This window comes from Bacidia gigantensis (genome assembly GCF_019456465.1).
Source record: "Bacidia gigantensis strain McMullin 20006 chromosome Unknown contig_132, whole genome shotgun sequence".
Lineage (NCBI taxonomy): Eukaryota > Fungi > Ascomycota > Lecanoromycetes > Lecanorales > Ramalinaceae > Bacidia > Bacidia gigantensis.
The window spans coordinates 747411-771385 of NW_025408592.1; the positions used below are offsets into that span (position 1 = coordinate 747411).

Here is a 23975-nt window from a genome sequence, read left to right on the forward strand (position 1 = left end):
CCATTCACTCAGCTTTCAGCAACGATATCAAGAAGGAGCGAATCTGCTTTCATCTATTACACACAACAACAGATAAGTATCTCTTGCTCAAGGATATCTAAACCCAATAGCCCTCAACAACAAAGGTCTTAACCTAATAAGTTAACAATAGCTAAAAATATACTCACCCCCTTCCAACACATTTCTGTCAAAGCTCATCCTAAGAAATACTTAGACTACCAAATTCGCACTCGTGACAACGGCAGTTGGCATCCACGTCCCAGATACGCAAGTCCCACCACCAGAGCTTCTTGGTCTCCAGACTCAACTACTATAATAGCATCCATCGCAACAACAAAGAGGTTGCACCTCGCCCTCATGCAATTTCCACCATCAAAGTTGCCTTATCTGAAACTCCGGCCCAATGGTTCATCCTTGTCACATATGCCATAAAGAAGCTTTTGCTATCTAAGTGCAGTGCATCATCGCAGTGCCCTTTTGATCCGCCAACGCAATCTATGCCCAAGCTTAACAGGCTTCGATTCCTTGCCCTGGCATATCGACCACGCATTCCCGACCCGAAATATCCAGCGTCAAAGAGGGGCTGGCCAGGAGAATGCTTCTCTTGAAAGTCTACATCATTAGGCGTCTCGTTCCTCGGAGCAGAGTTTTTTCTATCCAAGATAAGAAAAGCAGATGCAGTATGCAGCTCTAGAATAGAGTAAAGGTAACAGGGTGCTGAGCAATGTATTCTTGCTATTTAAGTCTGACAGCAAAAGGCATTAATCGTTGTCTTGAACCTGACGCATTGTTAATAAAAATTTAATGATTGGTCATAGGTAGGGTGTAGACAAAGCAACTTTAAATGCAATGAGAGGTGAGTCTATAGCTTGGTGCGACCATAACGTGCGAAGAACACGACGTCTAACCATACGCACCTCAACTTTAAGAAAGCGTTGCTCACGTTTAGACTATTTATCTCATACAGAAATCGGAAGCGTGAGTATGATAGACTCGAATGATACTGAGAGGAAGCTTTCAGGCTCGGAGACGTCTGCAAGCATCCATTATTCACCTGATTATATCGACCCAATCGAAGTGGCCGCCTCTCGTGGATGCATTGAATCAAAGATCACCAACCAGCATATGTGACAGATTTTCTTGCGCGATATCCACAAGAGCCGACTGAAGAAGGCGAAGGCGAAGGCGAAGATGATGACGATGACGAAGACAAAGATGAAGGCGAAGGTGAAGGTGAAGATGTCAGAGCCTAAGCAAAGCCAGACTCCCTCGTCCGAATGGCATCTCGTGTATATCAGTATTTGAACAGACTGCTACATGGGCTACGTATACAGACAACTAAGTTGAGATTTTGGAAGGATGGTGTGCTATTTTCTCAATGCAATTCCATCCTTAACTTGTTCTTCATACTCTGTCATCGCAAGCTAACATTTACCGCGATTTTCTTAGTAAAGAAATATGTTTCATAGTCCTTCAGAAGAATTACCTTCATCTTGAATATACTTTACTCTAGAGATCTATGACAACGCCTTGAAGCTAGGGAAGAATTACGTTCAGTTGCTAACTCAAAGTCTCTATTCTTTGTTATGCAGCCTTTTCTTCCTAGGAAATGTTAATGAGATGAAATCCTAAATGCTCCCCACTCCAACTAGCCTTGTTGGTATCGGATAAATTATGTTTAAAGGGTTAAGGCATTCTATAGCAAGTCAAGAGTATATTCGCTTAATCTGCTGGATCAGTCGCAAGTGCGATATCCAATTGGGGCTATAAAGTTGTTGATCCTTTGATCGAAATCGAGAAGGGAGAAACGCGGCGGAGGAACTCCCTTGTTCTTGGATGCAGTAAAAGCTAGGCTGAGATACGGTAGAAGGCGAGGGAAGACCACTATGGCTCACGGGTCTTGCACTTGTCTTGTAATGCTCTCCCTTGTGTCAGGCTGCACCAGGTCATTTAGTGGCCTTCTGAGATCAAGTACAAATAATCCCAACGCCTTGTGGCAATAAGGTATGCATTGCTCAAGGCCATGAGAGTAAATCGGGCCACAAAGAAGCAGTAAGGTATGTTGCACTCCGGGGATAGTGTAGACACAAGATTTGCTTCTACTGTTGACATTGTCTGTCATCGGAGACCCCCTTAGATGTTGGCATACAGCACTCTTCAACATTCCAATGGGAGTCTGTGGCCTAGATTTTGATCTATAGATTAGAATACGAGGCCAATATCTCGTGTTGCTGTCGGCAGCGGATGTGCTCCTCATTGAGCAGACTACGCTACACTACCTCTCGGGTTACTTTCTACATCACTGCGTCTCAGCAAATAGAAATAGACGGTGATGGTAGCTTTTCTCAAATCAAATGATGCGCTCAATCGTTGCATACGATGTCTCTTTGTCTCCTTGCATTTGTGGCAGTCGTGCTCTTCAACTTTCGTCAGCTTGACCACAACCTCCGGACTAGAAAGCTGCATCATTACTGAGGATGATAAATTATCGGATAGATACATCAAATCCGGGGGATCAAGCAAACACAGATGCAACTTACTACGTGTTGTGCTTGACTCAACCCCGCTGCAGCAGTAATACGAGTCCTAGTCTAAATTCTGGAAATATAGACCGTGAGAACTTTGTGTAAATCGTTGCAATTTTCAGCATTTTGCTGTTTAGCATCAAATACAAGACGGGGTGCACTGAGCTCACCACCTCTGTGAACCCTGACATTAGCATCTCCTCTACGAGACCAGACCTCCTTCGAGCTCTTCAGATATTAGAAGCGATCCCATGAGTAGTGAGCGATTTCCTTTTGCTACTACTCTCCTCGGAGTGAATGTCTTTCGGAGTATCTTGAGACGCTAACAATGAAGCATTTGTCCAAAGATCTTTCTTTGCTTCGAATCCTAATTCGAGGACTCACCTAGAGTCTAGGATGCATCAGAAATCAAACCAGGATGGCAGTGTGATCTCCTCACCTTTATCTTTTCTATTACTGAAAGCCTCTCCACTTTATCATCTCTTCATCGGTCTCGAAAGCGTCCACAACGCTTGGTCGTAATGTTGAGAACGGCTTAACTTTTACTAACTTCTTCCACTTCAAGCTCCCGGGTTGTTCGAAGGGGTACAATACTTGCCACTCGATATCGCTTGCCCTTACCACAACATTTCACCTATCCAATGATCACGCCTTGTGATGGCCTTGACGTAGCGATTTGAGAAAGATATTACTATGCCTCCATCCGACAGCAGGGAAGAATTTGAACGAATAAATCTAATTCAAAGATAGCGAAAACAAGCGAACGCTCGAACTCACCAACACCTGGCTTGAAATTGATTTCTTGTCTCACTGATTCCTCACGCAGGATGAATCAGTTCTCAACCAAATATAGGCGAAACTGTTCCACTGGAAACAATTGAAAGACATATTTCACTGAACGAGGAGTAGGGATCAAGAAGAATACGCCGACGGGACGGTGCGCTTCGTTAATCTCGCTGCTGATTTATTGGAGAAATCGACGGCTATATTAGACAAAGCTACCACCGTACTCAACAACTCTTACTCGCTCAAACACCGTAGACCTAATCGCATTCTTTGCCCAATACTACTTCTTGAACATGAAAATTTTGCGGATATAATTTTTCTATCGTTGCAGTAGGGTAGAGCAACACGCGCTCTGTACCTTTGTACAAGGTATCGTTGAATGGACCGATAGTATAGGTTGAGGACCATTAGTTTATCGATGTTAAAGACATCAAAGATTCGAAGGGTGCTTGAAGGAAAAAAGAATTTTTTCAAGTAATCTGTACTAAGTAATTGCAACAACAGCAAGTCAAAGGCATAATACATTACATTCATTGAATCCGACTGTTGCAATGCGATCAAATGGATGCGAAACAATAATATACTATCATTCATTGACAATTGAAACGTGTGTATGTTCCTTCTGGTCAAGTTCTGTCTCCAGCAAAGAGGCACTGACTTCTGTTGTCTTCATAGTAGATACTATTGGTGCAGCTGTTTAACGAATCAACATCTCACTCCTCGAGCGAAAGGAACTGAGATTACACATGGAAGACATCTCGGCTGGGCATCGGTGTCCTACGCGGATGTGAAAGTGGTAGGAGCAATCGAGCATTCGGCTGGGGAAAGAGGTGGCTGGGAAGCGACTGGAGCCAATCAGAAGCTATACTGACGTATGAGGGGCAGGTCGCAACAATGGCTTTCAGAAACCTGACCTTTTCCTTTTATTCTTCCGCTCATTCCTAGGAATCTCTAGGGTTGCCATTGTGGCCATCTTGGAAGACTCGTGTGCCCTTGTCATGTCATGTACTGGGTGCTCAGCATCAAATTCACACTCGCCGTCCGCTGTGCTGGATAGTCTCCTGTTGCAGTCAGGGAGCGAAATGCGATCTTTGGCACATCGGGCAACTTGTTGCTGTGGACGCTCGCGGTGTGCGTACCTCGAACATAACAATACGGCGCTTGAAGGGCTCGAGAAAGACCTCCAAAGTGCAGCTCAAATAGGCCAGGTAGGTCAAGCTGCGTAGAGTCGGAGATGCGATGAACTGGATGAAAAGAGCTCAGTCTGACAAGTGTGCATAGGCCTTACTTTCGCGCCATGAAGCTTACATGCGTGAAGTGGAAGAAGAGCGTCGTAGCAGCACGATCGCAGTCAACGGCTTGGAAAAGGACAAAAAGGATCTAGAAGCTTCAAATGCGCAAACGATAGAGGAAAATCGATATCTGCTAGATCAGTTGGAGACGATGAACAATAGCGTGTCGAATGCAGACGCTCAAATACTTGCGCTTAGTTCCGACCTCGACTCGACTCGCAAAGAGATGGAGAAGCTCACGATTCTCGCCGCGCGAGCCGCTGATCTCGAGGCCGAGCTGCTCAATATGGAGCTGGAACAAGCGAGTCTACAAATCGAAGCTGTGACGAAAGATGAAGAAAAACACACAGCAATACAAAGGTGGAAAAGTGCGGAACGAACCATTGCTAGGTTGTCGGAGCAGATTGATCGCATTGAAAAAGAAACAAGTCAAGAAAGAGGTCAACATACGGAACTTGTGGCAAGATTGGAGAGACGAAGAGCGGTAGAGCAAGAACTGGATCGTGCGGCCGGCAGGCTGAGTGGGGCTGCAGTATCTGCGACTGGGCCTGATGATGGAGACAAGTCTGTTGTCTCAAGTTTTGTTCGGGAAATTCTCCAAGACAATGCAAATCTACAGATGGGGATCGTTGAGCTGCGAGATATGCTGACCGGATCCAATGAAGAGGTGGAGAGCCTGCGAGAACAGATCCTACAGCACCAGCCGTTGCAATCTGAATCGGCCAACGAAGGCTTCCTAGATTCGGAGCTTGCAAAGATACCATCACCAGAGATACCTGTCCACGTTCACCACCACTACCATGCAGCTCCGAAAGCAGACATAAGAAAAGAGAAGGCACCGGCCATTCGACGACCTAGGAAAAAGAGATACGTCACATCTCCTGGATTTCGAACACCGACCGCTGGTTTTCACACCCCTCGTACACCAGGATCACCTCATCTACAGATGTGTTCAGCGCCCAATGCCGCCACAATACTTTCACATACGTCAGCTACAGTCCCACCCTATGATCCGTCTAATAAAAGATTCTCTCAGACCTCACTGAACTCGTTCACGATTGGCCAATCATCGACGTACAGCTCTCCGCCATCTTCTTTCCGCGAGCAGTCCATCTTCGACACTACAGAAGACGTCTTTGACCATTCTAGGCCAATGAGCCCTGCGTCAACTACCATTGACTCCGCCGACTTTCTCCCAAGGCATCAAAAACATGTATCTGATACGTCACTAAAAAGCTTTCCGGCTCAAGCCTCGCCGTCCACTTCGCAGTTTCCGCAGAACATCTCCGCTATACTTGAATCTCCACAAGGAAGGGAGAACACATACGATAGTCACCCCAAAACTACACGAGACCAAAGTACGATTCTAGAAGAGCCAGAAGACGAAGAGGCTCTCACTGGGATCGAAGATGACCCCAATGCTAAAATAAATCTTGGGCACGGAGAAAAACTATCGATGAAGCCCCGACTGCATCGAGCATGTTCAGCCGAAAGTGTTCTATCGAGTCGGGGTGTCGACATTCCCAAACTACGACGGAAGCGATCTCAACTAATCAACAGTCCTCGAGCATCTCTAGGTGCTTCATCCCTATCAGTCGACCCTATCACAAGTTCAACGTCGGCGATTGGAAGGACCTCTAAATCCACAAGGTATTATGATTCTAGCAACTACAACCGGCTTTTACTTGGGCATGCCACGCTAGGGACGACGGTAAATCCGTCCGAAGCTGCAACATCCAAGAAAGGCCTTTCAAAAGCGTTTGGGGGGTGGATGGTGGGCAAATGGGGTGCCACGCCCGCTTCTCCGGCTAAAGTCGCTATCTCGAAGACAGCACAGAAGAAGGCAGTCCCATCGGAGAAAGACAACGGCAAGGCGAGTGGCCTTGCTAGTGAGTCACCAACGCAGGTCGAAGCTCTGAAAATCAACAATACTTTACTCAACGAGGCACTATGCGAGGGTTGACCCACGATCCTGTAAGGGGACCCTGTAAAGAAGCTTTCTAGGTTAGCTATGTGTTATTCAAGCGTCTTTGAGACATGCGAACGACAGCGAGCAAGAATTCGGTCATAGGGACGGGGCGTTCAAGGACTTTCTTTACGGATGATACCCCACACATTGTTGCGACGTAGCAATTTATGAGGATCTCAATTACAATGCATCCAGCATAGAGCATTTTAAAGCCTGACGTTGCAAGCGCCCTCACAAATTGTCTCTGTGAAATAAATGAGTTCCTAACATACTTATTTTCTAAACAATTTTAGCGTAAAAGCTTCGCTGCGGGCGAGCACCAATGCAACCTAATTTGGCGGAGCTCAGCCTCTGTCATATTCCGGATATCAGAAGCAGTGAATTTCTAGGCAGACGAAAAACATAATGTCCTACATCAACGCCACTCCAACATCTATAGAGCTTAATCAAAGGTCTAACACCCATGACCGTTGGCCACAAGAGCAAGAACAAGAGCAAGAGCAAGAGCCAGGCAAAGTGCGAAAATGTCCTATTCCTACCCTCTAAGAGTCCAACTATCTCAAGCTCACAGCTACTATACCAATCTTGATGAGGTGTCCGGGCAGGTCTTGCTGTCCCTAACGGCTCAAGAGACTATTGCAGCGATCACTGTGAAATTGGAAGGTGAAAGTCGCACTCGGCTTGCTGGAGCATATGGCGTTCCTGGAACGTATGATCCGTACGCTCGGAACCAGACCCAGTTAGAGGTCCACAAGGTATGTGGGTAGCCAATCCCGCAACATCCATAATCGAACAGACTGACATGCGTCAGTTGTTGTATAAGATACAAACGGTGTTTCCTTCGCGAGATGTTGCGGCCGCAGGCTCCAAGAATCAATACACTTTACCGCCCGGCCAGTACTCCTATCCATTCAAATTCAAGGTCGGTCTATCATGACGATTCTTGCTCCTCTCAAGGCTTACTTGTGTACAGATCCCATTCAATAATGATTGCATCAATAACAATTCCGTCCTTGCCAATCTCAGCTCCATGCGTATTGACATGTATCAAGGCTCAAACGGACATGTGAAGAAGACGCTCCCACCGACTTTAGGGGGCATGCCGGGAGAGGCAGAAATACAATACTATGTTAAAGCTACTGTCCAAAGGCCTGCTTTCTACAAAGAGAATTGGAGATACAACACAAATTTCTTATTCTTTCCAATTGAGCCTCCAAGGCCGGCTCCGAATAGAAGGGAATCTTTCGCTCGTGTGCAACATCAATTTGCACCACCCATCGATACCCTCGAGAAGCCGAGTCTGTTTCGCAAACAATCTACATCCGGTCAAACTCCCAACATCACGCCGCCAAGTGTGTCTATTGAGGGTCGCCTCCCAGACCCTGCCATCATAACGTGTAATGATGCATTACCACTGAGGATTCTTATCAACAGGCTGAATGATTCTCCCGCTTCCCTATTCCTAGAGATGTTGCATGTCGAACTATTGGCTTTTTCGACCATCCGAGCTCATACTCTGCGGAGGAACGAGATCTCAAGCTGGACAATTTTGAGCACGAGCAATATGCATAAATCGCTCGATGAAACAAGCGGCAATGAGAAAGGTGGTACTAACGTTCTAGAAGTTCCGCCAAGTTTATGGAACCAGCGTACCCTTCCAAATAACGTCTCACCGACCTTTCACACCTGTAACATCTCCCGCAGCTATGGCTTACACATCAAAGTTGGACTGTCCTGGGGTGTTGGGAACAAGAAAAATGTTAGATCTCAACAACCTATGATTGCTTTAAATTCTGCTGACACTCATTTTCAGCCCGAGTTGAACGTCCAAATGTTACGTATGCCGTGTCAGGTCTACTCTGGAGTTGCTCCCCCAGAAGCTCTGCTGGAAGCAATGTCTCACCGTCCAGAGGAGCCACCTCCACCAATGCCGGCACGTCCGCCGACCCAGACCGGGGGTGTCACTGGCTCAGGACCGACCCAGACCACAGATCATATTGAGCCCTCACCAGAGGACATACCACCCGATGCTCCACCAAGTTACGAGGATGCGATTGCGGAAGATATGGCACCCGTCGATGGCCCAAGGCGAGATTATCAGCAGAATCCGCCATCGGCAGGGGGAAATGAGAAAAGCCGACGGCTCTTTGACGAGGACACGCATTAGTCATCGTGAAGTAGACGCTCAATGACTTTCTGCCTCCCTCAAGAAAGCAAAAGCAGTGAAGTGCGGAGAGCGCTGGCCTCGATGTGTGAATGATCATGCCCTTACGACCTTCGTGTAATCGCTTCCCTCAACCGAGCACTCACTGCTTCAAATTTCCTTCCCTTTGGTCTCTTTGGCGTTTAATATGTTTCCCATCGGCTCTTCCCATCAAATCCAGCGAGTGAGACACGAAGCTGGAATATACATGTGTTTCACTTAACGTTGACGCTGATTTTGCTGGCCATGTTCCCTTTATTACTTGATGCTTTGTTTCTCGTACACTCATTGTGCAAGAAACCGCGAATTCATCGGGCGAGTCTCTTTTTCAAGATTTACGTACCAAGGCTTCGATTCTTCACGCGCAATATGGAACATTTGAAGGCATAGACCAGTCATTAGGATGCCACGAGCGCACTAGCTTGGGGAGGACGAGCCCCAGACTGGTGTCGGTGCAAGCGAGTAAGCATAGAGTGAACACAAACGATGTGGGTCATGATGCAGAGCTCGTGTTCAAGCTTCCTTTCGTAATCCTGGTTGACAAGTTTTGTTGGCCTCGAGAATTAAATATCGAGCGAAAACTTCGAGGTACGAGTAGCAACAATGGAGACTATACACATCAAGTGTCTTTCCGTGAAACATAAAAGGTAAGCAAATCATTATTCTTTGCTCTTGTCGGTTCTTGACGGGCATTCAAATTCAAATCATGTTACATGGCTCATTAGCAAGCCCTTTTGTTACCTTGCTCAATATCACCATCTCCGCATCACAATTTCGACAGATCAACATCCCTCACGTCTAGGCCCCCTCTTAACTCCTTCAACCCTGGCATTTTGCCCCTCTTCATCAGTTCCGCACTCTGCGACATGACCGGGTCCATCATCATACTTGCCACCGCGACAGTCGTATCGCCTTTCCCGTAAAAAGCCGCAAACTTTCCATTCTCTGGCTCACCTTGCAATACTAGGTCATCCCACCCATTGGGAGTGTTTCCGCAGTACCTGAGCTGACCGCCCAACGCAGACCAAAAGATGGGAATAAAATTCTTTGGTTTCGCTTTTCCACCTGAGGCAATCGAGCCCGCTACAGATCGGCCGGCGTTTTGTGCCACATTCCAGTGCTCGATTCGAGTGAGTGTGCCGTCGGAACCGGGGCCGTGATACGGGAATGTGGCAATGTCGCCAATGGCGTAAACGTCCGGGATGCCTTTTACGGCGAACGATTCGTCGGTTTGGAGGGACCCATCCTTCTCTAATTGCACCGCAGCGTTATTTTGAAGATACTGTGTGGCTGGAGCAACTCCAACCCCAAGAACAACAAGATCAGCCTCCAGATTGGTGCCGTCCTTCAATTTGACAGATCCGACGGATTTGGAATCGGACGACGATGGCACGGCCGAGTCGACCGAAGCACTCATAAGAAATTTGACACCAGCTTTAGTTATGTTGGACTGAAATATCTTCCCGACTTTGGCGCCCATGACTCGTTCGAGTGGAGTGGATTCCATGCCAACTACGGAGACGTCATTCTCCTTGGCCAGGGCACTACTGACCTCCATGCCGATGAAAGAGGAGCCAATGACGACGATCTTCTTCTGCTTCTGCTCGCCTACGGCCTTCAGAATTTCTTGAACGTCAGGGATGCTTCGGAGTAGAAAGATGTTGTTGAGGTCTTTGAAACCTGGGAGTGGGAGCGCTTTGGGCACACCACCCGTTGACAGAATGAGTTTGGTATATGGATAAGACTTGCCGGACGAAGTCGAGACGGTCTTGGCCTTGAAATCCACACTTGAGACTTTATCTGAGACGGTTTTAATAGCAGCGTCATCGTACCACTCTCGTGTATGGAGTTCCACTTTCGAGGCGTCTGCAATTAGGGCTTTCGATAGCTTTGTACGATCGATTGGGAGATTTGGTTCGCTGGAAATCAAAGTTATGCTGCCTTTATATGATTGCTCTCGGAGAGCCTGGATGGCTCCAACCGCGCCGCTACCACTGCGTGGCCAATGTCAGCGTGATGTGTAGGGCGGTCAATAGATTGTATCGACATACCCTCCCACCACGACGATCTTCTCCTGACCTTGAGGCGAGCATCTCGTGTTTGGCTGTCTCCTGCTCACCTTGATGGTCTGCTCATCGCCTTTTATATACACTCCGTCATTCTTCTCCACAATGTCAAAGGTGGCCAGTGGATCGAGTGCAGGAGCGTCTTCGACATCGCCGGTGCTAGTATTGAAACAAGCTGTGATGAAGTCTGTCAGAGCCTGAAAGATGGACAATGTTTGCTCGTAGATGTACCTCCATGCCAGGCGCAGGTCAATCTCCCGTCCGGTGTAAGCACGCCGAATTTCAGTGGCGCCCCGTAATGAGTGCAATTGGGACTCAGAGCAGTTGTTTTCTCGCCGACTTTTGCCAGTAGGACCTTGCCATTTTCAATGCCTTCAAGTTCTACCTCACGCTTTTCCCCGCTTTTCAAGTCTAGACCGGAAAGACCTTTGATCTTATACTCAGTCGCCATTGCCCGTGCTGTTGTGCTGAGCGGAAGCTTTCGGATGGTGATGAATGTGGACCTGTAGCTCTGGAGGGCCAATTGAGTAAGAAAGGAAGAAAGGAGTGGCATGTAAAGAATGACTGCTCTTCAAGGCTGGAGAAGTGTGTATGCCCGTGTCCAGCCTTTACTAATGCACTTCACACCGCAATCATTTCGTCACCAAACATGGCTTTAAGAGGCCAAAGCCCGCAGCCAATCAGCGCTCGCCTATTACTGCCTTCTTTCTATCGATGTAAGCACAATGAACGATTGATCAAACCAATGACGGGAAAGCGTTTCTGCGGATGTTCTCGACAATCGAATTCGAATCTTGATAGACGGTATAAAGCTGAGGAAGCCAGAAGACGGTCCTATATGTACATCGTATATTAAATAACATCAATGCCTCGAACCTTTTCATCGATCAGTAGTATTCCAATACATTGAGTCGTTAGCCTCAGCCAAGCTTCGAAAAGAAATGATAATCGTAAAGCTCGGTATACCATGCAACACATCACAAGCCGATCAGCAAATGAGGACGCCAAACGCTGCCTAATCTCAGGTGGACCCATGTCGGATTATGTCGCGCCCGTTCATCGCTGGTGCATCAGACATCTGCCCTTGCCGGACATTGGTCGAGATCCTTTCCCGCCATCTTCCACCTAGACTAGAATATTCAGGTGGTTGCTCCTCGTTCGGTTGTATGTCTTGGCCCTCGGCCAGCTGTAGAGCTTCATCATCGTCAAAGCTTAGCGATTGAAACCGCTGTTGTGCCCCCATAAGACGGACGCTCTGTGGGGCGCGCTGAGGAATGACCCCGGGCGCCCATGAAGATCGTTGAGGAACGCTGAAAGATATACGCTGGTTTGTCGGATTTGCGGCCGTGTTGACACCATTCGTAGCTGGCGCTTCTTCAGCAGCCGTTGAAGACAGCATTGGTGTTGTAGATACTGGGCTCGTGGAGAGCGCGGGCGAAATTTGAGGCAGGTTAGATCGACCAAGAAATTCCTCCCTTGGGGGAGCAACACTTCGTGGCACAAAGAAATCATCGCTTGCGTGAACGTCTCTTAACGACGGCATTCCTGCCCCAATATTAGGGCTTGGTTCACAAGATATCTGAATCGGAAGTTTCAAATGGAGAATCGGGTCCATTACACTCGCTTTGGGGGGTTCGATCGATAGACTGAGGTCCAAGGCGTAAAGACGAGAAATGAGGCAGCTGTTGAAGGATGGCACAAACACCTTGCTCCCCTTTGGCAGCTCAATAGGTACGACGACCTTAGCGGTGTAAAACTTCTTGCCTTTATAGCCATACGAGGGTGGTAAAGCCTTCGAGTCAGGGTCTCCGATATTATGTCCTTCCCATTTAATGGCTGCCAAACAACGTGAGGAGAGCGGAACAGAGTCAACGAAAAGGCCTTTGACGCTGCTGTAGTGGAAGTCGCTAGATTTAGTTGGCAGTTCTTTCATCGGCACGCTAGAGTAGAAGGTAGCGACTTTGAGCTTCGCTGCAAGAGAGTTGAGTCGCGGTGGAGGTGATCCCTCATCTGCTGGGTCGAAACGAACGTTCACCGTGGCCATCGTCGTCACTGGGCAGGCTTCTGTTGAATTGATCGAATGTAGGCGAAGGCTCTTGGGCTGCTGCGCCTCTGCAGCCAGTCTTCCAAGCTTCTTCCGAAAGACTCCCCGCTTGATCGACTTTTCTTTTCTCAGCCGAAAGTCATCCTTGTCACCACCTTCGACATTGAGTGGAGGAGCCTCATCCACAGCTGGGAGGATACGTAATTTCTTCGAGGCCTCCGCCATTGTCATGTGTCTACCGCTAGAACTCCTCCCACTGGTCATTCGACATTTGATTGAATATATAATAGTAGACATATCTGGGCACATATCATCCATCAGCGACTTGCCCCATGAGGCCACGAGTGGATCGCCTAGACTTGGTGGGAGATTCAGATGAGCGTCCTCAGGGAAGGATTCAGGTTTCGGGTGAGTACACGACTGTGGCAGTAGGCGGGGAGGGACGACGAAGTTGAAGGGAAACTTGTAGGTTTTGTGTGCTTCGAGGACGCGCGACTCTGGAAATGCGGCCGGCTCCATGGGCTGAACGAGTCGCAGGAAGTTCTGGAAGGCTTCGCTCTTGCCATTGGTAGGGGAAGTGGTGGCTATTTTCTCGACGTAGGTTTTGGCTGCTCCCTCGAATGTGATCCATATATCCTCGAAGGCTAGATCACCCGAACAAGTGATCAACACCTCCCCCTTGATCTCGTCGAGAGAAGTATATGATGGTGCGAACTCATCTTTCTGGTTGTCCTTGAGCTTGACCTCAATCTGAGGCTTCGCTCTCGGCCCTAAATTCTTCTTTGCGTAGGAGATTGCCGCGCTCATTGATCTGCAGAAGAGTGGGTATGAGTTCTTGAGATTGGTCAAAGATTACAAGCGACGCAATAGCAACAAGTCGAAGCCACGCACTAGTATCGCATAGAAGGTGAATGTTCAAATAAGGAACCAAGGACGCAATGGCGTAACGGTGGAAATGTAAAATCGGTGGGGCTTCAGAGTCTGGGTCAGGAGGACAAAGAGAGCTAGGAATAAGTGTGGAACGATTGTGTGCTGAAAGAAGGTGTTTCCCAGGTCATCTTGGGGGCAGACATGAGAAGTATTATATTATGTTTGGTGCCTAGCTCAATTGAGTCATCGGCAGCAAACGTCAATTGATATGCACAGCTGATACTGGACTACTACCTCTAGTGAATTTGATGAACAATCCAAGTGCGGGACCGCCAGCCCCGCCGTCTGGAAGTCTGCCAAGACTGCCCCTCGTGCCACGCCACCGCATGCCTTGCAGCTTGGCGCCGATGTCGCTTTCAGCTTAGCCCATCAAGCCCCCTAAGGACATCAATGTGTGAAGACGAGGGAATTCTAGAACGACAGATTCATTGCAGTCTTGACCGTACCCTGCCTGCAACAGGATCATCTCAATTACGAAGCAGCTTATCCGTACACCAATCACGGATTAGCCTGTAATCTGAGTTCATGCAAGCTCGACCCTGTATAAGGCTTTAGTCCTTTCGAGTCAATGCGCTCACTGAGCAATAATCATGAGACACCACATGCGTTGCCCCGGGTACGCTGAATCAGCGGTGAGGACCGTAAGTCTGGCTGCAGGTCGCCATCCTCATATGGCAGCCTTCCGCTCAGCACGGAGCGTTCTCCCCTGAACAACATGCGGAAATGTCTTTCCGCCACCGTGACTCATGGGATGGTAAGGATGGCTGATTCCGGAGACGGGAGAGAAGACCGCAATGCTGTTCTAGGCTCATATCTCGACCTCTTGCCGTGCAATATTGTGACCCAGTATCATCTCGTTATGTAGGTTGGCCTACCGGCGGCTTTCCAAATGTTGATGAACGCCGCATCATCTGACCATGCCTCATAATAATATCGTCGATCCAATTCTTCACCTCACCTGCCACGTAATCACTGCTGTCTAGACCAACCATTGTGTCAGTGTCTTGTACAGGTTGCTGGTGTTTGTATACTAACCCAGAGTGGTACAAAAATCATGGCGTGTTCCTCGATCGTCTATCACGCTTTGGGTAGTATATTCTTCTTTCCGCACTTGCCCTTGTTCTTTTTGAGCCCTAATGATATTGTCCCGTGTATGATCAGCGACCCATCTATCCTGCAGACCTTTGTTAGCATCACGAATCACGACATTACCGTGCACAAACTCGCCTTCTTTCCCCAAAATAGTACCAAGTTCCAGCTGGCAGTATCACGTCGGTTGGTGCCTGGGCTGGTAGCTGCTCCCCATACCTCGCTGTCCCATTCGTTTTTGATCATTCTCATCTCGTCGCGGGCTAGATGTCTGTATGTTATGTCAGCTTCATTCCGACACTTGTTGGCAGTGTGCAGTCTAAACTTACAAAGCTTGTTTTACGCCCATCGAGCTTTTTAGAAAGGCTGTAGTTGTTTTTGCGGCATATTCTGGGAAACGCGTTGCCAGTTGGACTACCCGGTTGAGTGCGCTCTCCGACAATACCGACGTTACGAAGCGGGCAATCACACCAACAGCTCCAACAAAACCAGGAAGCGGAAGTATTAGTCGTGCGATACGGCCCAGATTCGACTGGCTTATTTCGGCGATTGTGGGAAAGAGCAAAATCCCACCGATTAAGTCGAAATCATCCACCTCGTCATCATTTTGAACCATTTGTTTGTGCCTTTGAATCAATTCAAGCAGAACATAGGATCCAACCGAGTGGCCAACAAGTATGACCTTCAATGATTTCCCTGGGAACTCTCCCTGGTGCTTTCTGACTTGCCCGCGGAGGCATTCCTCGTGATGCTTGATCTGTTGTTTGAGGCCGGCAGGCTCTGATATGCTGTCTACGTGTGGTGATATCTCAAATCCCTTATAGGAATGACCGTAGATTTGAAAATGGGCTGGAGAAAAGCTTGACAGGCTCAAGAGTGACTGCAGCTTGGATAAAAAGGGTTCATAATAGTATATCAAGCCCGGATTTCCAGAGATAAAAAATATGAGATAGTCTTGAGAAGCTTGGGAATCGGTGCCCGTCGACTTGTGATATTCAAGGCTATCCCACTCGGCAGGAGAATTGTCTTGGAGAAGACTTTCTGTGCTCATGGTGTAGGCCTCAACACGAGAGGAGCACTATGATCAACCTGTTATAGAAACCTCTCATAACCAAGGCTGAAACACCGCAATGATCCAGAAATATAAAGAAGGGGCTGGCATAGGTACAAGCTACTTTATGAGAAGAAGCAGTAAGATGGACAGAGCTTCAGTTCAACAGGACCACTTCCAATAATACGTGCTGTTAAACGTCTGCCTGCTGCAACTTACTGGCAGAATCAGGTAGCACCACAGCCACGTGTGTCTCCCAAAACAAGCAACGCACACACCACGGATGCCGATGGCAGGTCCAAGTACATGGCGAGGGAAAAAATAGGGTGGGCTGGGCTGGGCTGGGCTGAACCAAACGTCCAAGCCTCCAAACGGGACCGTCTATGCTCCTGGGAGAAGGTCAGGGAACGCTGCTCTATTTGTTGGCACGCTTACCTTCTTTTCATCCTTCCATCCAACGTCAGACGGTGCGGTGCTTACTGACTATCCGTCTATCTCGATCAGGCTACTATCATATTATTAATATTGATGATGCTAGTACCCTTTCGTATGATTAGCTCACCTCTCAGCCTCAATGCTCCCCCGATCGCGAATCTTGTCCCTCTTGTCCAGCTTTTTGATAGCCAGCGAGAGCTAATTGCGTTCTCTTCTGATCATGGATCCATGTTCATCAGATGTCGAAGGATTCTAATTCCATTTCCAGATAATTTGAGGAGCCGATAGACGGTCTTGCTACCAATCCTGCTCCGCAATGAACGGCGGCAGCAATGCGCCGCTCCTTGATATTGTTTGTCCTCCACCTTGTAGTCGCAGCCGCCACAAATGGAACCAACCCAACCAACGTGTCTAATGCGACCGCCTCAGGCCGCCGTCAGGGCTGGGTCAGTCAGCCTGATGGCCGAGGCACCTTCGACATCCTGTGGTCGTCACTCTTCACCATCTTCCTCTGCACATGGACCTCGCTGCACCTCAATGTTCCAGCCCCCAAGGAGAAGTATTGGCAGCAATGCAGGCGCAAATTCAGGTGGATGCTACAAGCCATCATGGGTCCCGAGTTTGTCGTTGCCTTCGCCACTGGTCAGAAAGCGGAGGCTCGACGGTCCGTGGAGCTCTGGCACGGGCATGGTTATACAAAGTGGACACTACGCCACGGCTTCTACGCCAACATGGGTGGCTTCATCATCAGGCCGCGCGATAGCAAACCATTCCCGGTGAATGCGCGGCAATTGCATTACTTGGTCACCCGCAATTACATACCGTATCCAGACATCACGGAAAAGCAGGTTTGGGACAAGAGTAAACAGGATGGCTTTCAGAAGACACTCACGCTGCTCCAGACTGGCTGGTTCGTGATTCAGTGTCTGGGCCGCGCAATCCAACACCTACCGGTCACCACGCTCGAGCTGACCACGTTTTCTTTCGTCTTTTGCACCTTTGCATCTTACTACCAGTGGTCGAACAAGCCCTTGGATGTTGAGGCACCTACCGAACTTGATTGCGAGGCCTCGACGGAAACAATCCTGAGAGAGGCTGGATCAATGCCTGATGCCCACAAACCCTACCGCCAGACCCCGTTGGACTTTGTGGACAACCTGTCGCCGTCCTGGCTGACCGAGATTCAACCACACCTATATTTCCGTACAGGACCACGCGAGAGGCCGTTGCCCCGATTTACCAACGACCGTATCCCCGTCATAGGTGCGTCACCGGATGCTGTCCTCTTGTTCATCATTATGCTCGCCTACTGCTGTTTGCACTTCATAGCCTGGAATTTCAGCTTTCCAACCAAGACCGAGCGCACCTTGTGGCGCGCCGGCTGCATTGCTATCGTCGCATCCACATTCGTGTTCCTTGCTTGTGAGGCATACCAGGATGGCCATCGTTTGGGGCGATGGGACCGATGGTACATCAAACTCTTTCCTAATAAGCAGGGCTCCATCAAAAGAATGAATACAATGGAACAGCGCATGCGAGAGAGGGAATTTATTCCGATGTGGGAGTTCATTTCGATGAGTCCTGTCACCTTCGTCTATGCTGTTGCAAGAGCATACATCGTCGTCGAGGTTTTCGTCAGCTTGAGATCTTTACCAGTGAGAGCATTCAATTCGGTGGAATGGTCGGAATTCATACCGCATTTCTGACTGGTCTAGCGATGATCACAATGTTTTGGATCGCCAATCTACATTGGGACTTCGTAATGGATTAAAAAGTTGATATGAAGGTTCACCACCAGCACCAAATAGACAAGGCCAATATCTATGGTAGTAAGCAAGACCCACGGGCCGAGGAAGCCGGTCCACAGACTTTTAGAGATATCAAAAGCTTGATGTCGACATCTACAAAGTTTATTACGAACCCCGACTGTTATCTAAGCACGACTTGATGCCTCTGATGAAAATGATTTACGTTTACGATTATGCATTAGAAAACTCAATTGGGGCTCGACGCTGTATATATTTGAGAAGGAGAACCTCAGATTGTATATAATGAATCAATGCCGTTTATCATGCTACAACTACCATGATGGAGACGTCGCAAGTATCTTCCCTTGGTGTTCTCTTTCTCATAAATCGTGCCACATGTGATATGCAATTGACATACCGAAATCATCCTGTTCTATCCCAGATGGATCCACAGCTCATCATCTCATGCTAACATTCATAATCCGAAAATCTTTACGTTGCCCTTCTCGACGAGAAGACGCTGTCAGAGCCAGACCCTCGTGCTACTCGGACGCAAATCGATCCGCCCTCCTCTTACATCCCCTCACCTTCTCCCCTCGCACCATTCATGTCTATCTCTCTTTCACCTTGAAGCCCCTCGCATCAGCAATGTCTTTCAACTTTTCCCATACCTCCCTAGCAAGCTCCTCCTTCGCATTCTTCTTCCCAAATACATGTCTCACCTCGCCCAAGGTCTCCGACAACCCCTTGGCCACCCCTGCTCCTCCACCTACGAAACTTGCGTGTCCCGAAAGCAAATTCGGCGCTTGGGCTGACGCGGGCGAGAGATGGTATTGCGTCTGTGGCAGTCCTAGTAGCGGTGCAAGAGAAGCGACAAGTTGAGCAAACGAAGCATGCGGGTCTATGATTTCGATCCCCATTCCTTTGCCGTCTTTGTCGCCGGCGAGAACACGGAGGACTTCCCCTGAAGCTCCGCTCGGATTCGAGGTGTTGGGGGAGACCGGGGAGCTTTTGGATGAGTTCTTTGATTTCTTGAGTGTTGAACCATCGGCTTTGAGTTTGCCTGTTGAGATGAGGTGCTCCACTGCTTCTTGAGCCACGGCTGCTTGGGCTGATTTCTTGCTCGGAAATGGGTTGGTGGAAGAGCCAAAGGTCTGGCTGCTAAGACCTGGGAGTGTACAGGTGACGGAGAAGGATTGTGGACCGATAGAGTAGTATTCATAAGTGGGGGACAGGCCTGTGCCTTCAGCTTGATAATACTGGTGCAGCAGGCCAATGTGATTCTTCGTGACCTGCTCAGGTGAGCTGCGACCTCTGGAGGGCATCGCTTCGACCGCTCGCAAAGCCTCCTCTGCCAGGCCAGAGCGGGCTTCCTTTTTATTCTTCCATAAGCCATCACCGTTCACCTTGTAATCTCCAACAGTGATCGAGCCTCCGAATCTAGCGTCGTTGCCCTGCCCGTATTGGCTAACATCGAAGACAGGCGTGGGTAGCCCTTTAGCCTGACATAATTCAACCAATACCGAGACGCGCTGCTGATACTGGTGAGCTTGCTCGTGAGGTATAGCTGTCATGTTCATGACGGTGGGCATAGCCTCTTCTGAAAGTCCTTCGCGGGCTTCCTTTTTGCTTCTCCATGTTTTCTGGCAGCCAAGTTTCGTGCTTCCGACCCTAATTGCACCGCCAAATCTTGCGTCATCGCCTTCTCCGTCCTGATCAATGTCAAACAATGGTGCTGGAAGCCCTTTGCCTTGACAAAGATGGTTCAGCGCAGGGACATGGTGCGATGTCTTGTTACCTAACGGAATAGGTTCCAACGAATCTGGAGATGTAAACGACGCTTTGTGGGGAGTATTGGAATGCGAAGATTTTCGTTTCGATCCTGTCGAAGCAAGTAGAGCCGCGCTCGCTGGCTCATTCAGATAATCGCTAATGTTGAAAAGGGGCAGACTCTCGTGACTTTCTACAGGAGCTTGCGACGGTGAAGAGTGAGAGCCTTGTGAACGCGTTGAGTGGAACGATTCGTTAGAGCTCTTGTGCTCCAACGTATGTGACAAATCTGAGGGAATAACGAGCGAATTTATTAAGTCAGCCATATTGTGTTAAATTTCTGTTGCCTTGGTCCAGGGAAGATGGTCATGATAAGAGATGAGAGTGAGCAATTTATCGACCCAGCTGTCAAGTATTAATGGGAACCTCAAGCAGCTACCCGAAATACCAGCATCAGTGCATTAGCAAGGAATGCAGGCTGCTTGAAAGCGTAATAAGTATGTCTAGGGGTATGTTGTGATGCTCGTCTTCAATTGCTAGCAAATTATCATCCAATCTCGAAAGCAATTATCATCTTGAACAATTATTTGAGCGCCATCATAGCTACATCAGAATTTGCTCGAGTAAATCCATCCTCTTTACGCCAATCGCCGCCCCCCCCCCCCACCCCGCTCCCCCGTAGCCCCGACTCTTACCGTGCAGAAGGCAAGCGGACGCAATCCCGCAATGTCGATAGGAGACTGTGTGTGTAACGCCTTGAAAACATAAGTATAACCTGCATATGGTATCAATCATGTAAGGGAAGAAATGAACGTCTAATGAAGCGAGAGTCGACGAGATCGGTTGGAGATGGGACCACTAATCTCAGGCGGCGTCTTGTATTACAGTTGGATCCATGATATCACCCAGATCCATTGAGTTCGGATCATACTGGAACGCCGTCTGGTCTAAGAATTGCTCGAAATCGAAATTGTCCAGGAGGTTTGAATCGCCCATGCTGTCGTTCGGATAGATGCCCTCGGTGCCCTGCTACGTGTTTAGCACTTCAGCTTCCCAGAGATGTGGTACGGAGCGATCACTTACGTCCATTGCCTCTATGTTACCTGTAGTGAATTGTGCGGAGGCGTTGCCGTCAGGTTGGGGTACAGGGACAGGAGGGGCGGTGGTATTGTTTGTGTTTTGGGCTGCACCTGCTTGTGGTGCTTCCGTCTTTGAAGAGAACGATTGAGGGTGCGATGGTGTGATCGGGGTAGATGGTGTGGGTGTTGGGGGAGGATTTTCAGCTTCTGAGGCCGGAGTTGCAGCAACGCTCGTGGAGCCCTTCTTCGACTTACTCTCCGCTTTCTATTATATCGGTATCAATACAATGATGGGGTAACCGGACATTGGTGATAGGGGACAAAGGGGTAGAACGTGCCTTTTTAGGTTCTTTCTTCTTAGGGTTGGACTTGTTTGTAGCTGATGGGGTTGGAGGAGCATCGTCAGGACCAGTGCGCCCATTTGCCGCCCCAGGAGGTGGTCCCTGGGGTGGTGGCATATCGTTTCGCTGCTGCGGCGTCCCCATCTGTGGTGGCTGCGGCTGATTCGGAGGTTGTTGGGTCATGGGCATCTGCCCGGGAGCACCGGATTGCCAGGCACCACTAGGCATTCTTACCTGGCCATTAGGACGCATTTGTTCCATCTGTTGAGGGTTGTATTGTCCATTGAAGGCAGGATTCGAGCTTGGCGGTGGTCTTACGCCAGTGTTCAGTGGTCCGTACATGTCTGGCTGCATTGAGAAAGTATTCATTCCTGGCGATCCCCTCATGCTTCCGTCCGGCATGGGTGAGCCATCCATCTGTTGGCCCATCTTTGGCGTCCCTCGCCTCTCGCCGTTCGGGCCAGGAGAAGTTCCACTTCGGCTGCCTTGAGGTGATAGGCCAGCTGTTGGTCCCATCGGACCGGCCATCCCAGGTTGACCAGGTTCGCCTTGTTCTTGGCGGGCCATCAATAGCCGTTTCTTGTTCTGCTGTTCAAGTAGCATCAACTGCATCTGGTAGTCTTGGAGTGCATGATTGCCACCCGCGCCGTTGGGTGCTCCTGGATTCGCACCCATACCACCCGGACGCATCATTTGGCCGTTGGCGGCGCCATAATATTCTGGGCCACCAGTCGTCATGGTCATAGGATCTGGCATCATAGGTGAGCCACCATCGGACATACCACTAACTTTAAACATACCCTCTCGTTGATTCCTTGACATATTCTGCGCATAGACCTGGATAGACTTCTGTTGAACTTGCGGCTGCTGCTGCTGGAAAGAAGCAAATTGCGTGTCAGAAAGGTTTGCCGGATTGATGCCACTACTCATCAAGAGGGCATTCGCTTGGTCAGTGTTACTCGACATCATCTGCGGCGGCATGCCCGGCGGTGGGCGTCCATTCTGCATCATTTGCTGCGCATTCAAACCTGCGCTGTCCATACGAGGTCGCTTTGGAGAGGGTGCATGATCGCCACTTGATGGTGTACGAGGTCTTTGGCCATTCATGTCCATCCCGGATGGATCTCGCCTCATGGTCTGCTGTTGCATCATGGCCTGTCTCTGCTGCTGCATGGCCATCTGCATTTGGGGGTTATCCTATAATTCGTCAGTCAGAATGCACGTTTGTTATGCGTGACAGAAAATCTGCGCTTGAGATCAGAAGTAGTGCTCCATACCCTCGCATCCCATTCTGCTGCTGATTCTGCAACGCCTTCTGCCTGAGGTCAGGATTCATTCGCATCATTTGCTGGAAACTGTTCTGGTCCATCTGATTTGGCATCATGCCTGCCATATTGCGATACATTTGTTCTCGGCCTTGCCGTTGCAGCTTGATGAGACAATTAGTTGGTGCAGTGAATGAACGACGTCAGACTCACCTTATTCTGCTCGAGTAAGTGGTTCGCGCTTTTGCTACCCGCTCTCCGGGAAGCTGAGAACATATCCCAAAACAGTGCAAACCAACACGACAACATGGACCCGCCCTGAGCGTCTAAAGCTCCCTTCGCAGCTGGGAGGTCGTGAGGTCTCTTGTCGCCTAACCCGCTCTTTGAGTCCTCGCTCACCCCATTCATCTCGTCTTCTGAGTTTAGAAGAGGGGGTCGAAGGGGAGGCCGCTTTCTTTGAGCGCACGCGCCAGATCCCACTGTTCCTTTTCCAAGAAATAACCATAGATCCATTGGTTCAGCTTGGAGTCCATGTCTGGGATTACGTCTTGCTCCGGGCCCTTATTAATTATTGCGCCGTTAGGCATGTTGTTTGCCATTTGCATACCGCCCATAGCAGGGTTTCCGGCATTCATGCCCGGCATGTTAATATGATTCATGGCAATGCGCGAGAACTGCGAGTCACCTCAGTGAATAAGTGAATTCGGAGGCGAGATAGAAGGGACGCTCAAGAGCGATCCAAGCTGAGAAAGATCATCAGAGATCACAGCGTGACTTTTGAAGTCGACTCGGCGGGGGGCTGGAGACACGGAGGTTCTGTTGATAGAGACGTTGGATATGGCCGACGCAATCTCTAGGGATCGTCGCAAAGATTTTTGATGTCGTACAGAATGCACGTGCGGGCGTTGCTAAGTTTGGCGTGCTTTGTAGTGGCGGTGACAGACTACTGATGATGATGAATCCTACCGGCGATTGCGACCGGCGCCGAGGCGATGCTGACACTTGCAACGGTGGGCCACGGGTTTTGAGCCAAGAAGCGCAGTATGAATATTGCGAGGCTGGATGCAATGAACGCCTTGCTGCTGAGGAGAAGGCAATGTCTAGGATGAATGGTGGCTGCTTGGAGGGGAATAAGAGACAGCAGGATGAGGTTCAGGATGGAAGCACGGGTAGTGCTAGATTGGGTCTAATGTGCGGCGTAGTTAGCCGCGATGGCTGTATCGAATATCCTGTCACCCTGTTTCACTGTAATTATCGCCTGATTGCAACGGTCACAACGCAATGTTAAAGGCATCTATCTACTTTCAGCAATTCTAGTGAGCCTATGTAGTTGCTGAGAATTCACTATGGTCGATGCGTAGGTTCTTGGGTCACCCTTGCGA

The 23975-nt window shown here is 49.1% G+C and overlaps 8 protein-coding genes across 8 annotated transcripts; 3 read left to right on the top strand and 5 right to left on the bottom strand.

Annotated features, from left to right (window-relative positions):
- Window positions 1-4619: 4619 nt before the first annotated feature.
- On the top strand, window positions 4620-6566 carry KY384_001503 (uncharacterized protein; the record flags this gene model as incomplete). The annotated part of the gene is made up of 1 exon (XM_044810033.1): window positions 4620-6566. The coding sequence occupies one exon, from the start codon at window positions 4620-4622 to the stop codon at window positions 6564-6566; it is 1947 nt and encodes a 648-aa protein (XP_044673045.1).
- A 469-nt stretch (window positions 6567-7035) lies between these two features.
- Window positions 7036-8739, top strand: KY384_001504 (uncharacterized protein; the record flags this gene model as incomplete). Its single annotated transcript, XM_044810034.1, has 4 exons — window positions 7036-7088; window positions 7144-7327; window positions 7384-7494; window positions 7546-8739. The coding sequence occupies 4 exons, from the start codon at window positions 7036-7038 to the stop codon at window positions 8737-8739; spliced, it is 1542 nt and encodes a 513-aa protein (XP_044673046.1).
- An 802-nt stretch (window positions 8740-9541) lies between these two features.
- On the bottom strand, window positions 9542-11292 carry KY384_001505 (uncharacterized protein; the record flags this gene model as incomplete). Its single annotated transcript, XM_044810035.1, has 3 exons — window positions 9542-10769; window positions 10827-11016; window positions 11073-11292. The coding sequence occupies 3 exons, from the start codon at window positions 11290-11292 to the stop codon at window positions 9542-9544; spliced, it is 1638 nt and encodes a 545-aa protein (XP_044673047.1).
- A 570-nt stretch (window positions 11293-11862) lies between these two features.
- KY384_001506 (uncharacterized protein) lies at window positions 11863-13692 on the bottom strand (the record flags this gene model as incomplete). Its single annotated transcript, XM_044810036.1, has 1 exon — window positions 11863-13692. One exon carries the CDS (start codon window positions 13690-13692, stop codon window positions 11863-11865), a length of 1830 nt encoding a protein of 609 aa, XP_044673048.1.
- Window positions 13693-14672: 980 nt separating this feature from the next.
- Window positions 14673-15955, bottom strand: KY384_001507 (uncharacterized protein; the record flags this gene model as incomplete). Its single annotated transcript, XM_044810037.1, has 4 exons — window positions 14673-14794; window positions 14851-15073; window positions 15124-15175; window positions 15234-15955. 4 exons carry the CDS (start codon window positions 15953-15955, stop codon window positions 14673-14675), a joined length of 1119 nt encoding a protein of 372 aa, XP_044673049.1.
- Window positions 15956-16722: 767 nt separating this feature from the next.
- Window positions 16723-18096, top strand: KY384_001508 (uncharacterized protein; the record flags this gene model as incomplete). Its single annotated transcript, XM_044810038.1, has 1 exon — window positions 16723-18096. One exon carries the CDS (start codon window positions 16723-16725, stop codon window positions 18094-18096), a length of 1374 nt encoding a protein of 457 aa, XP_044673050.1.
- A 653-nt stretch (window positions 18097-18749) lies between these two features.
- KY384_001509 (uncharacterized protein) lies at window positions 18750-20234 on the bottom strand (the record flags this gene model as incomplete). The annotated part of the gene is made up of 1 exon (XM_044810039.1): window positions 18750-20234. The coding sequence occupies one exon, from the start codon at window positions 20232-20234 to the stop codon at window positions 18750-18752; it is 1485 nt and encodes a 494-aa protein (XP_044673051.1).
- Window positions 20235-20772: 538 nt separating this feature from the next.
- Window positions 20773-23237, bottom strand: KY384_001510 (uncharacterized protein; the record flags this gene model as incomplete). The annotated part of the gene is made up of 6 exons (XM_044810040.1): window positions 20773-20934; window positions 20992-21252; window positions 21293-22525; window positions 22606-22647; window positions 22807-23006; window positions 23060-23237. The coding sequence occupies 6 exons, from the start codon at window positions 23235-23237 to the stop codon at window positions 20773-20775; spliced, it is 2076 nt and encodes a 691-aa protein (XP_044673052.1).
- Window positions 23238-23975: the final 738 nt, after the last annotated feature.